General features: G+C 35.5%; 1 protein-coding gene across 1 annotated transcript in view; it reads right to left on the reverse strand.

Annotated features, from left to right (window-relative positions):
• PARP8 (poly(ADP-ribose) polymerase family member 8) overlaps positions 1–14,264 on the reverse strand; it is a 103,823-nt gene that overhangs the window by 11,529 nt on the left and 78,030 nt on the right. The window contains exon 15 of the mRNA XM_026035605.1: positions 2,226–2,318. Coding sequence (XP_025891390.1) covers positions 2,226–2,318 — 93 coding nt within the window. The remainder of the gene's footprint in view (positions 1–2,225; positions 2,319–14,264) is intronic.

A 14,264-nucleotide genomic window follows, 5' to 3' on the forward strand; every position in this document is an offset into this window, starting at 1 on the left:
TTATGGTAGCTTTGCATGAGCCCTCAGATCTTGCAACACAGTGAAGAAAAGTTATCTTGCTTTGTGACTTGTGTGGTGGGACTCAAATTTGGCAGAGTACTTGTAAGAGTATCATCCCAAAGTCTCCCTGTAAAATGAATGTTGATTTCTATATTGTTTTTCATCATATTATTATTATATTGCTCTTTTATGGGGGAAGAAAATGGACATTCTTCTGAGGAGAACTCTCTCTTATGACATCAGTCATTCAGGTATTACTTACCTCTGTTAAGAGTTTCTCCAGGGAGAGTCTGAGCTATCAATAAATCAKACACTTAACATCCAGGTATTTTGAGTATGTGATTGAAATAAGACAAGGTGAGTTTAAACTTAAAAGTTTTATAAAGTGCAAGCTCTAACTATAAATAAAGAGCAGAGCCACCAGAATACTGGGAGTGACAGAGATGTATTTTTTTAGCTTTAACTTGTTTTAGCTAATTTTTAAGCTTTCTAAAACTAGCTCTAGAAAAAACACACTAGAGAAAAATAAGATCTGCTTTGCATTAGTGGGTGCCTGTATTTGAGCTTCTTAGCTTCAGCTTCACAAAATGATTTGGAGCCTTGGGGGAAGATTCTTCTGGTGAAATACAGATTTTCAAAATGTTAACACCTGTATCTTATCTCGTCTGTGTAGGTTCTCTTTATAATCAGTGGAGAAAACTATTTTGTTGACAGGATATACTGTGATTCATATAATCCTAAATTTACTTCAAAAATAGTTTAGATATATCAATCTCTGAATGTGTTCTCCAGAGCAGAAAGGAAACTCAATCAGATCAGATGTAGTGAGCTGGGTTAGATGCTACCATTCAACTGAAATTCACCAAAATTTAGTCACCATGGTCCAACAGCTCAACCAACAAAAAACCTCTTTTCTAACTCCTTTAAGCAGCAGTAAGGCTGTAATCACTAAATCACGGTTCAGTTAGGCTCTGTACATGCGCCACATCTCGACACAGCATTCCTGAAAGTTAGCCATAGGCACATGCCTGCTGTAATGAGGTCTGCAGAAAACAGAGTGATTCCTAATCAAGACCATCTTTCCTTTCAATTTCATGGAAAAAGAGGAGAGAGAGCTAACTTTCTGTACCTAAACGACCTAAGTGCCTACATTTAGAAAGTGAAGATCTAGCTCCACAGGAACACACAACTTGGGTCTTTAGAGGATGCMTCCTGGAGAAGAGATGCTACACATTTCTCTCTGTGTTTCTTACAGGTTTGCAGTCTTACAAGAATTCTATAGGAATCCCAAAGCTTGGCATGGTAGATATTATAAGTCAAGTTCATCGGGATTCAACTGTCCTTTGATAATAGATCTCAGATTCCACAGTTATATTCTCAAATCAAGAAGACAGTGAACACTGCTGCAATGTTTTTCCTTTGTGGATGGTGTCTATCAGTGTTAACCAGGCACTTAGCCAAGAGTCGTTTATTTCCAACGGATAGATTCACTAGTTCAATGTACAGAATGTCTCTTCTTTTGAAAAACATATTGCTTACTACATACTAAATGCATAATAAGGAATATGTGCTTAGGAAATCAGACMGGAGTGGACTTACCCATAAGATTTCTAAAGGCCATTGTAGCTTGAATTTACTGAAACTCTAACTCTTTTAATCTAGAGTTAAATGGTGATTTGGAAGCATAGCTTAAAACAACAAAATTCAGGCTTAGGGAGAAAGCTCATATTAAATTCCTAATCCTTAAAAGGAGAGAAGAAGCTTATGTAGCAAAATCAATAAGGGCCATGCCACTGTTATTTAATAATCAAAATAGCAGATGCTCAGTGGACAGCTCTATCCCAACAGCAAGAACAGGAAGTAGCTTACTAATTGCATGAGAGTAGTGATGGCTCATTAGGTGAAAATAAATGGGAATCATCTCCAAAGGACAATGGTTGTCTTTATCAACCACCCAGGTGACCTAATTGAATACAACTAAACAAGAAAATAGAGTTACTCTAATTATACGTAATGGAAACAAGGGAAGTACCTCATTAGTACCTTCAGAAAATGCCACGCTTAAGCAGTATAGTTACAGCTATATGGGTAAGAGTTCACAAATAGATAACACTGAAAAAGTACTGACACAGAGAAAATAAGTCAGAATAAATTCTAGAAGAGACTTAGAAGACTGAGCACACTTAGACAAAATCAGACGCGTAATGAGCATTGGATAATTTTACCTGAGCCCCAGTTGCAATTTCATCAGCAGCTTCGTTCATCACTCCTAGTGTTTGGAAAGCAAAAACACAGAGCTCCCGTTCACACACAGTGGGCTAAAGCGAGAAGGAAAGTTAATTATAGTTTCATTCTAATTTGGGGTCATTGCTTTTATCATGCCATATCTATAACAACAACAAAAAGCAAACATATTTAATCTTAACTCTTTTCTCCAGATATTAACTTCAACATTAATTTCAATGTATAAATATATGCCAGTAATTGAGACACAATGCAAAAGCATTTTAATAATCTGCAAAACAGGTGATAAAGCTTCAAAAGCTCTTCAGAACCCAACAATGGCTCAAAGTAAAAGAAATCCAAAYATTTTACAGAGTATAAATTGCAGCCACAGTAAACAAATGCTCTTATTACTACCCTATCAGTCTCTGAAAACTAGTTACATAATTAAAATTAATGGGGAACAAATTTAGAAACTAACATGGGCACATTCCCTTCATAACTGTGTGTTTATTCTTCATAGATTGCTGTCCTGCTAAAGCAAACATACAAAAGACCTGATCCAGAAGATAAAATTTTGGAAGAATCTATTTTGAAGCATACTTCTAATTTTATTTTTACCTCATTTAAGAATTTATTGTAAACTTCATGGAAATGCACTGTATTTTACTATATTTTCACAGAAAAAAYGCTTATTTAGGAAGGTCACATGTTGTTTCTATAAATAAACTTTGTTTTTAAGATATGAAATAACAAAAAAAAAACAAAATTAAACCAACTTTTGCATCTTTTTTTTTAATGTTAAATTCACAGTACTAGCAGAATAAAAGAACTAGTGAGACTTACAAAAACTAAGAGTTCTTTCATCCTAAAGCAAAAAAAAAAAAAAAAAAAAGTAGAAAGAAAACAAAAGAGCACAGCTTTAAAGTAAAGGTCTTCATAGACCTCCTAATTAGATACACTCCTTACAGCAATTCCATGCTAATTTATTGAAAGTTAATTAGTGGTTCAACATTTTAAAGGCTCAATTCATGGATCATACAAAACAGATCGTTAATATAAGCAATCAAATTGAGCAAACAGCTGAAACACAAGAATGAAAAATAAATTAAAAACGTCCTTATAATTGATCTCAACAACAGAAATTTTAAATACAGCACCTAAAACAGCCTAATAACTATGTTTTCAGTTACCTTTTGAGTTCACAGTATTAAATCCCAACTCACAGAAACTTAAAATTATCTTTAATAGGTACCACTAAATAATAAAGATTATGAATCTATTTACCATGATAATCTAACTCTACGCTTTGAAGTTCAAGACAGTGTCTGTCCATGCAGAAATGAAAAATATATCAAACACACAGAGCAAACATAAAATTTAGTTGAATTCTGTTTCAGAAAACAGCTTTGTCAATAATAAGCGTAATGCTGTATTTGCAGTCCCTTGTTTCATAGCCCTTCAAATATGCCTTTGCTTGGATTCAAAGATTTCAGATTTCAATACACCTCAGAAATCTACTGCATTGACATATTCTCACATCAACTGCTTTACAAAAGCTATCATCTCTCGAGTCTAATACTGTCATTCATTTGATTTATTTTATCTGCTGTGTTACATTGCATTAGGCAGGAGACAAAGCCTAACATGATTCAATTCGCTGTGCCATCACACACTAGACAAAAAGTATTTATTATTGACATTACCCTTAGACTTTACATTCAGAAGGTGGCTGAACCATTTGCTTAAGTAGTCGGGCAGTATGGTGGCACCACTACCATGACTTTCATAACAACATAATCAATGGACTCCATTTCAGAGCGAAGGAATGGATCAATAATTCACTATGGCTAAAATTTGCCAAGCTTGCCATTAGAAAAAAAGCATTAGAAAATCCTTACTGTTGTCGTTTTGTTCGTAACCTCAACAAAATAAGTTACTCTGAGACTTAGATGACAAATGGAAAAAAAAAATCCTTTATTTTAYGATGCTAGAAAAGTTTAAGTATCTAGAAGGTAGAATTTAGTAAAAATATGTTAAACACAACGTTTGACATTTGAAAGRATGTTTTCTCTCAGATAATCATTAGAGCTGAGCTTTTACAGATGGAGACCCGCAGGTATGAGAATAAGCAAGATGCCAAACACTGATCTCTGAAGAAATGCACACATTACAATTAGGAAGTAAAAATTCTTCTGATTTTATGCATTTGACTAACTTCTATGCCTGATGAATAATTTTTAAGAATAAAGACTTCACAGACTGATACTGGTAAATGAAACTGAGAAACTGAAACAAAAAGAAAAATCACTACATTTCCAAAACACTCACAAGCTAGTGGTATTTATTTCTGTGTCCAGATAACATATTTAAAATGCCTCCAGACAGAGCACAAAGTCATCAAAGAACAGTCACCAACACCYCATAAGCTAAATTCTTCATACATTACAAAATCAGGGGAACTATCATGCTAGCCTCATCYGATTTCCTTCACAACACAAGAAACAACTTTTCCCTGTTTAATTCCAAACCAATTTCTATATGAGTAAGAAAATAAATTTTTAAATTCACTCAGTTTGCTATATAGAATTCAAGTAAATAATACAGCACACAACATTCCCCCAAAATTGTCTCCTTTTTWAACTTTGCTATTAAAAAAGGAAGTACATCTAGACTGAATTTGTCTTCTTTCAACTACTATTTCTTTAAGGGATTTTCACGGTAGGTTCTGTTTCACTTCAAGTCACGGAATTCCTTGGATTTTCACAGAAAGGAAAAAAAACAGGAAAAAGATTACACACAGAAAAAGTACAGACTATACAATATCTGCATTCCACGCACTATTTTCTACTAAAAGTGGCAGGAAATACATAGTTTTGCACTAGATGCAAACATCTGAGCTCTGTCAATGCTGTGGTAAGAAACAGCCAAGCCTCCTCTTTTTTTTTTTAAGCTTTCTTTTTTTTTTTTTTTTTTTTTTTAAATATGGGGTAGGATTCAAGGCAACTCTTATGCTGCTACTCTTTTGCATGCTGTCAGCGTGTTTCCTCTTACAGCATTCATGTCTCTTTTCTTATGATAGGATGTGTGCCCTTGGGACAAGAAGAGTCTTTTGTTCTGGCTTCACGTCACCAATACGAGAAATGCCCTTAGCGCCCCTAGCCACAGCAAACAAACAGCAGCAGTAACACATTTATAAATGGAACATTGTTCCGATGTCATTTTTGGGTACTCTTGGTTTAAGACCACTTAATATGCAGCAAGCTGAATTTTCTAAGAAATTTCATGCATAGACACATTCTTACTGATCTAGGCCTGTATCTCCAGTGGTATGTAAATATTTACCTTGAGTCAGATSTCATCATCTTCCACTGTTTTAAAAGGAAAAAATGCATGCCTAAATACAATTTATACACTTAAATACATGGGTTGACCTTATCTGTTAGAGAGTGAGGTTTTAGGGACATGCAAAATCTTACAGAGTGCAAGCAGCACCTTGAACCCTGAACAGCTACTACAGCAGGTTGTGCAGCTTTGTTCTCTGCTACCTGAACATCAGGGGCTGTAACTCCCATTCGACAGAAACAGCCAGTGGTCTCGCATATGCTTCATTTTTAACTAGCAGACAGAAAGTAAATGTAAGGCTGTTGACGTTCACAAAACTGTTAGCTAAGTGAAGATCATTGGTGCTGAAAGATTATTTAGAAGGATAATTATTCCACTGGGAAAAAGCCAGAAGAAAATAAGAGTCAGGCGGCTAACAAGCTGAGACTGCAAATGCTCAAAAGCAGAAGGCTCTGAGGAAGCAGAAGGCATTTTTTGAACAATTTTGAATTTTCCTTTAGCACCCTCATTTTTTTTTTTTTTTTTATATGCTCAGCACTCACCCACAGCTGTTGTGAAGAAAATGGGCTCAGAGTTCTTGCATGAGACAAAGTGTCTGAGAAATAGCACACAGGCAAACCATCGCACTGCTACGACATATCCCGGTTTCTGGATTYACACATTACTTGAAATATTTTCCAGACATTCTCTCAATTGATTAGCTGAGACTTTCACAGACAACATTGATCTGTCCTGCTTTTTTTATAATGCATGGTGCAGCTGTGTTCAGAAGAGTAATGTGCCACCCTCTCATGAACCTGTGGGATGCCACATGGACACTAATGAGGAGGCTGCAACATCACTGACACACCTTGAAACCTCCTGATTTAATAGGAAAAGCTCAAAAAAAGACTCATAGCCTGACTTGGAGCAAATGCCACAAATGGCAAAGGTGAAGTTATTAGCGACCAGCTCACTTTTAATGAAAGGACCATGCAGGATATATCGTCAAAATTTATGTTCTATTTTCAATTTCCAGCCATGGTACTATCAGGTTTTCCATAAGAGGAACATTTCTCTAGTCAGTGCATATACTAGAAGGATAAGGATCCAATGAAGCAGCTATAATATTCAAAACGTGGATTGATAGATACAGAGAGAAAGAAAGAGAGGAGGAGAGAGAGAGAGAGAGAGAGAGAGATGTAAAAAAGAAAGAAAGATAAAGAAAGATAGGGAAGAGGAGAGCAAAACACAATGACAGAAATAAAAAGGAAAAAAGAAAAARGCAGGAAGGAAGGGAAGAAGGAAGCAGAAAGAATATACATAGGGGTTAAGATTTCCTTTGCAATGGGAGCTTTCACATTTTCCAGGTTTATTTCATAGCTTGTGTATGGTATGGATTTTTCAGACAATCATCTTATCTATATTTGTAAGAGAAGACAAAATAAGATTTGTTTCTAATTCTCTACCACATGACTCCTTGTTACACAARGATCAAATAAGTTGGGACCAATAAGGTCCCATGTGAAACAGACTGCAGAACTGCAGGAACGGCTCYCTTCCAGATCTTCCAAAACTTACCTGTGGTAGCCAGGATTTCAGATGAGTGTCAAAATGGTAACTGGAGGACAGGCACTAATGMGGCACCTTTACAATTTCTACTGATGCTACTTAAACACTTCATTCTCTGAAAGAGGTCTAGCACACTGCACATTTATGAGTTTAGACCTATGTTTCCCACAGTACAATAGAAAGCTCAGTTCAAAATTGATATTTTTTTTTTACAAAAGTATTGTAATGGATATTCTAGAAAACACTCCCACAGATTTATACAAGGTAAAGATTTAAGAATACAACCTGTATCATTTCTGGACTTAATTACATCATTAGTGAAACTATGCAGAACAATCATTAACTAAACACAAGGTTCATCAGCCTTCAGAATTCAAGCAATTTTTCATTATTAACGATCAAGACTATTTTGAAAGGCAAATTAAATGCACATCTGTCTATTCTGCCATGGTGTATTCTTCAATGTGTCTCACAGCAGCCCATTGATAGATTAAAAATTTATGATTTATTAAAATTAAAAATCAGAACTGTTTTAATAATTTTATTGTCAGTTTTTTCTTTATACTACAAATATTTTATAAAATACATATTAAAAATAAAATAATCTTGGCACTGTATACTATCTCATATAATTACACTAATTCAGGGATTGCTTTAAAATTAGACAATTACTAAGATGTACATCTTTGTCCTAAAGTTTCAACCACTTCAAGTGGTTGTTAAGCACAAGTCAAACCAGTGAGCTAATAAATTTGAAACCAGGTTTATTTTTGAACTACTAAACTAACTTTTGAAACTGTTCCCTCCTCTGTAGCTGCTGAGAAAATAACGAAAATATTTCCTGTATCTTTCATCTAATATCTTCAGGAAACACAGGGATTTCTACCAAATCCCTAAAGTGAGTCTCACTGGTTTGTTGTTTTTCTTAGCTCCTTTTGAGAAATCGATAGTGTACCAAGGCTAGTGGTGAGGTCAGATCTGCTTTTGTCATCTTGTTCCTTAAGCTGCTAGATAAAGCAGCAGGCAGAAAATAAGTTATAGGAAAATGTCTGCTTTTTATCATAGCTTAGCACATAGGTAGCTCTTCTCTTTACTTGAGGTGAGGGTAGAATGGACTTATCTAAATATAATGGCATGACAAGTTTTGTACTGGTATCAGAAGCAAACATTATTTACTACAATGAAATGTAAAATCATCTCTATTAGGAGAGCTAATATTCACTGCACGATTGTCTCTGAATGGGATGCCATCAGCACACATTCATACCTGCAAAGCACCCAGCTTTCTTCAGAGAAGAATACTTCCTACACGGAATAAAGAGACATCTAGAAACATTGTAAATGAATATTAACTGCTCTGATTTAAATTTCAGCCAAAAAGAGTGAAACAGGTAGTGAGAAGGGAACACTGCTACCACTGCAGGCTGGTTACCTGTCTTTCACATTGAAACACTTCTGCTCAGGTTTTGATTCCTGGCTATTTTTTATATCTGTATTTTATACCCATGTTTTTTATACCTGCAGTGGATTACAATTTAGCAGATCAGTGCCTGAGCACTGGATTTAGAATCTTTTTTTCCACTGCAAAACCACTGGACACAGGTTTTAGAACCCTTTTTAATCACCCTTGCAGGTGATGGAAGACRGTTTCTGGCACATTTAGGAATTCAAGAGGAAGGTAAGCTCTATATGGGTTCACATACTGCCAGAGAACAGGAATAATGTATTTAATAACCTATTATGCTATATCTACTAAACACATTCGCTGAACCACCTCACTACACTTTGCATCACGTGAAACTTGTTGCTGAAAGACCTAGTAGACACAACAGTGGTGAGCAGATACAACAGACAGAAAGACGAAAACACAGAGTGGGAAACATCACTTGCTCTGTTTGGTTTTGTTGATCCTGATTTTATTTTTTGCTCTTCCTCCTTCTGCATTCTTTGGCAGTTCCGGCTTTTTATTTCTCCCTTCCCACAAGGGCAAAGAGATGGCAAATAAGGATTATAAGAGTGCTCGCTGGGCAAGGTGAGCTCTGACAACTTCTTGGTTCCAGGACAGGTTATGCTACACTTATCTTGCTCTCCCAGTAAACAATAAAACGCTTGAAGTCTATTTCACAAAAATACTAGTTGTAACCAGAGAGAACTTCTTCACAAAAAGAAAAAGCTGGTTATTCCGTAGACTGATGATAAGATCATGATACTGTTCTACAAGAAAGGAAACTTAACTCCAGCGTTTTGGCTAAACACTAGTCTGCCTAAATATATTTGCATAGCTATATTCTTCTCAAAAGTTCATGCAGTTTTATTCTACTCAAGACACAAATGTCCCTAAATGGTGTACTGTTTCTGCAACATCAATGTTACTGTGTTCCTGTGGTGGTTACGAAACATTTGGAAGGCCAGAGAAATCTAAGATCTACTCAAGACCACAGGAATTCAGCGAGGCTGCAATTTCTCCCATAATAATTAAATTGTAATTGAGTATTGAGGAGTGAAAAACATTATAAAAATGTAAGGTTGCTAATATAAAAACAGATATACCAATTTCAGGACTGTTGTTTAAGAGCTAAAGACAATCAACAGGCATTTCAAATATTGTTTCAAAGCATTTTACCATCCTATTTTATGGACAAAAGATTAAACAGCAGAGATATCTGTATCAGAGTGCTAATTTCAAAGAAAATAGCTTCTATACTTAATTTTGCTGATTTTTCTTTCACTGTTTATTTCCTACTTTTTACTTCTAAAAAGGCCTTGGTCTAGGATTTCAACACAAGATGGCACTCTAAAGAGACTTCTTGACTCCAGGAAAACTTATCGATACCCCAAGGTACATTTTTGTTTGTCATCTTCCTCTGGGAATTTTTGCCTTGCGTAATTGTCTCATGGGTTTTTAAAAACCATAAAACGATGCTGTTTTACCAACCACTGTACTATTGGTGAATGAGAAATGCAGGAAGGTATGCAGAAAAARAGATACACATTAGCTACACATTTTAAATTGCATTGTGCAAGAGCTGAAKATGATAATATATTTTTATTATCCATATTTTAATCATATTCTTAAATATCATAAACACTTTTGTTAATGACTCTTCATCTCATTATGTCTAAATGTTTGTAATAAAAATACTATTATCACATGCTAAATCCTAAAACAACATCTCTCTCAAGTACTATRTCAGCAAAACTGTTGCATTATTAAAACATTTAGTGCATCCTTGGAATATTATTGTAGCTCTAGAGTAGCAGCAAAAATTTCAGACGATGTTAAAAAAACGTTAATAGCTTTTGAATATAGAAGCAAATAAGGATGATATTTCTTTACTATTACATCTGTTTTGCAAAACACATTTAGCTAGAGGAACAAATTCATAGGATTATTAGGAAGGACCTTTGGAGGTCAGTTAATCCCTCCTGTTCTCTAATACAGTACCAGCTTTAGCTAAACAGAAGCTAAATCTTTGCTTCATTCACACATCCTTATGATTTACCCAGAAGGAGCTTTCTCTCTCACACCCAAATACTGCAGATAGGAGGGGGAAGAATATTACTTGTCTCATCATCCTATTCACTGTTGGTATTTCCAGCATTGCCAATGCTAATTTACTCAGGCATCATCTTTCTAGATCTACTTTTATATGGAAAACCACAAGAGGATATCTTTCCTCTTGTCTCACACTTTTGTACATCACTAGATGAAAAATTCTTCCTGGGCAGAGATTAAAATGTCCATCCTGCCTTGAGCAGCACCACTGACCAGTACAGAAAACCTACTAACAGGTTTCTCTRTGTTACACATCTACAAGTTCTGTAGATTTCCTTAAAACGGCTTCTGCCCTCTCTGTGTTGTTTCCTTCACTGTCCTTTGGGTAATTTGAAGTTGACTGCCAACCACACAGCTGCTAGTCTTTATCACATTAAGATTTGTCTCAAGTCCTTTTTAGTTTTTAAACTCTAAAAATTATTCCAAGTGGTTCAGGCAAAGTGGCTACATATTGGTAGCATAAAAGTTAATTTCTTAGATATCTTCTGTGACAGCAGAACAAGTTTACTATGTTTTATAGGCATCTTATGTACAACACCTACCACTAATACATGGAGCTCTGTTTAAAAAGTTTCACCAATTTTCATGAGATTTAGCAATTCCTGGAAGATTAATTTTGGAAGGTGAAGAGAGGGGTAATTAACTTTGATCTCTGTTCCTAAGTCAAAAGACACCCTGCTTCATCTGAAGAACTGCAAACTTCTTGCAGTTGTACTTCTTGCTGCTCATTAAAACTGTATAAAGAGTTTGGGCATGGACTGAATATGGATCTTCTAAAAGCTGTGCAACACAGGTAGGCTTTCAAGAGATGCAGTCCGTTTCTATAGGATTCTTTACATAAGAAGAAAAGAGTGGTCAGGATGTAGGAGTTGTAGACCCAGCACTTGCTAACTATTTCAAGGCTGTTTCTTGATATCTTTATGAGGAGAGAAATAACTAGCATTCACATCAAATTGTTAGGTTCAATGTTAGGAAGAGCTGCATGAAATTGTGCAGCCTATGATATGTAATATTTTTCCTTCCTAATATCCATTGATTTTTTTCTGTGCTTTCCAGAAATAGGCGAGTCATGCCATGCAGTGATTTTGGGGAATTTCTTGTTTTCCAGGTCTTTCTGTATCTCTATACAGCCAGGTTAATAATTACAGCACTTTAAGTACTCTAAGCATAAGATCTAAAAAGTGCTAAAAAGCATAGATCTCATTGTGCTCTCAAAATGAATATTAATAGAGCACGCCGTGGTGAGAAACAACATTCACCCTCATCTCATACGGAAAGAGTGTGAACACTTACAGGAAAGCATTGCCTACTTTCCTGATTTTCAGAAAAGGAGAAAACAGAATTTTGTAGTAATGCACCTTCATGGAGGATTACTGTATTTTTCTAAGATGACTCTTTCCTCCAAGAACCTCCTTGGTTCTCCTTCCCTACACAGTAATCACAGCAGCTGCAATACCCTGTGAAAACTCATCTATTCAATGTGCATTTATCTATGCACATACATGTGGAGTATATGTGGGGGCAGTATGTGTATTTACGGTCTTCTACATACCAAGAAACTTCTGCAGCTTGAAAGAGAACTGGTTGGGATCCTCCTTAGRATCCACAAAGAAATTGCCAAGAGAAATCTAGCATTTTCCCCTGTATTTATCTTTAGCAAGTCACTAAGCTTAACAACATCTAAAGATTCCTCTGTTTGACAGGATCCCTGGACTGTCAGGGAACATTTGCATCATAGCATGGTATTCTCTGGAGTAAGACAAGTTTTCCTTGCRAGAGCATAAAACCAAACTTAAGCAATTGTTCCACACAGCTGTTCTACAACTTTTATCAGATCCTGGTTTAGGGGAAAGGAGATATTATAATTAATAAACAAACTGAAAGGTACTAAAACCAGACCAATTCCACAAAAAAATGCTACTTAAGAAAAAGCATCACAACACTGAGAAGAAAGCTTGTACCAAGAGAGAGACTGATTGAAAGATACTGTACGGCTAAGATAAAAATACAGTCTGCAGAATAAATCTGCAGAAAGGAAAAGCTTTATCTCATAGCTTCACTTGATACCTTCAGCTGTCCTGAGAACAAGATATCAAAACTCTGTGAGTCATTAATAATCAGCACAAGAAATTACACCAAGATATGTGACTTTCAAGTATCATTTGCAGTATTAAAAGAACATAACTTTTGTGAGATAACAATTGTTAATTTTTTTTTTTTAACTGCATTTCAAGACAATTAAACTATATTTCTACCCAGGAAAGGTGTCAGGCTGACAGAATGAAAGGCTGCAAAATCAAATTCTTTACAGGCATCAGAGAGTACTGCTTCGTTGTAATTATATAAAACTTCATTAAACAGAAGAAAATCAAGCCTAAATACATTTAAAAAGAACTTCTCAGGCAATAACTTTTGTAAGTTTATATTCCTTTTTTTCTTTGAAAAGTAGAAGGTAAATTCATCACTAAGGTACAGTATCCCCTGCCCACATAATCCTCTCTCTGTGCATGTGTGTGAAGGAATCATTCTTTAAAAGGAAGAGAAAGGTTAAATATCCAGAGCTATTAAGTTGAAGTCATCTTCTGTGCTAAAGCCAATTACAGAGCCCATCCAAGCAATGTTTTTGAGATACAAATATCTGTTGAAAATGAGAGCATGCCACTGAATCTAAAAATATAGGCACACAGTAACAAGCCCGAGTTAGCTACAAAATTCAATGAAGTTACTGTGTTACCAAAACCACGAGTACTCTAAACCCTTTATGAAAGCTAGTATCCCTATACTGCATATGGGATCTATAAGTGAAATGAGGCTAGATCCCATGGAGCTGTATCTTAAATGAAAGTCTCCTACAGCCTGCTTAAGAGCAGAGTATTCCTGACATTCATTGTTGCAGCATTAAACAAAGTGCTCTAAGTTGGGTCATACCAATATACAGTACTATAGAGATGTGTGTGTATATATATATGCATATGTATATTATTTAAGAATCTAAATAGAGAGAAGAATTTTCCCGAAACAAATGTAAAATTAACTACTTCGGACTGCCTCCGTATGAGTGCTTGGAAGAACAAAGCACAGACCTCCTCAAAACCTTTTGGTATATTCATGGTAGATTCAAACACCGACACTTTCTTTCTTACCCTCTGCAGAACTGCAGATTCTTTAATAGCTCTATATTGCTTATTGAATCATTCAAGCATACAGAGAGCATGATAGATTTTTTCCCACTATCTCCACATCACTATACATCACTATCCGGGTGATGTAAGGACACACTTTCATTTTTGCAGTGCTAGCTAGGTTATGCTGCCTGCAAAGACACTGATGAATATGTGTGCAATGGCAAATATGTTTGCACTTTCCTTGGTTCTGAAGCACTAAACAACTTCCAAACTGATGGCTAAAATAACTCCCCTAGATGCTGCAAACRGTCCAAGAGAAAAGTCAATCTAAGAAGTCTTGATCATTAAATAAAAACATGCAGAAGTAAATCTGAATTAAGATTTTTAATTTAGACCTAATGACTTTCCTTGCTGTTTTCTTTTAGTATTTGATCGTGCAACAGGAAGAAATTCTATAGTTCACT

The sequence above is a fragment of the Nothoprocta perdicaria genome, unplaced genomic scaffold, assembly GCF_003342845.1.
Source record: "Nothoprocta perdicaria isolate Ctin4 unplaced genomic scaffold, notPer1 scaffold_1, whole genome shotgun sequence".
Classification (NCBI taxonomy): domain Eukaryota; kingdom Metazoa; phylum Chordata; class Aves; order Tinamiformes; family Tinamidae; genus Nothoprocta; species Nothoprocta perdicaria.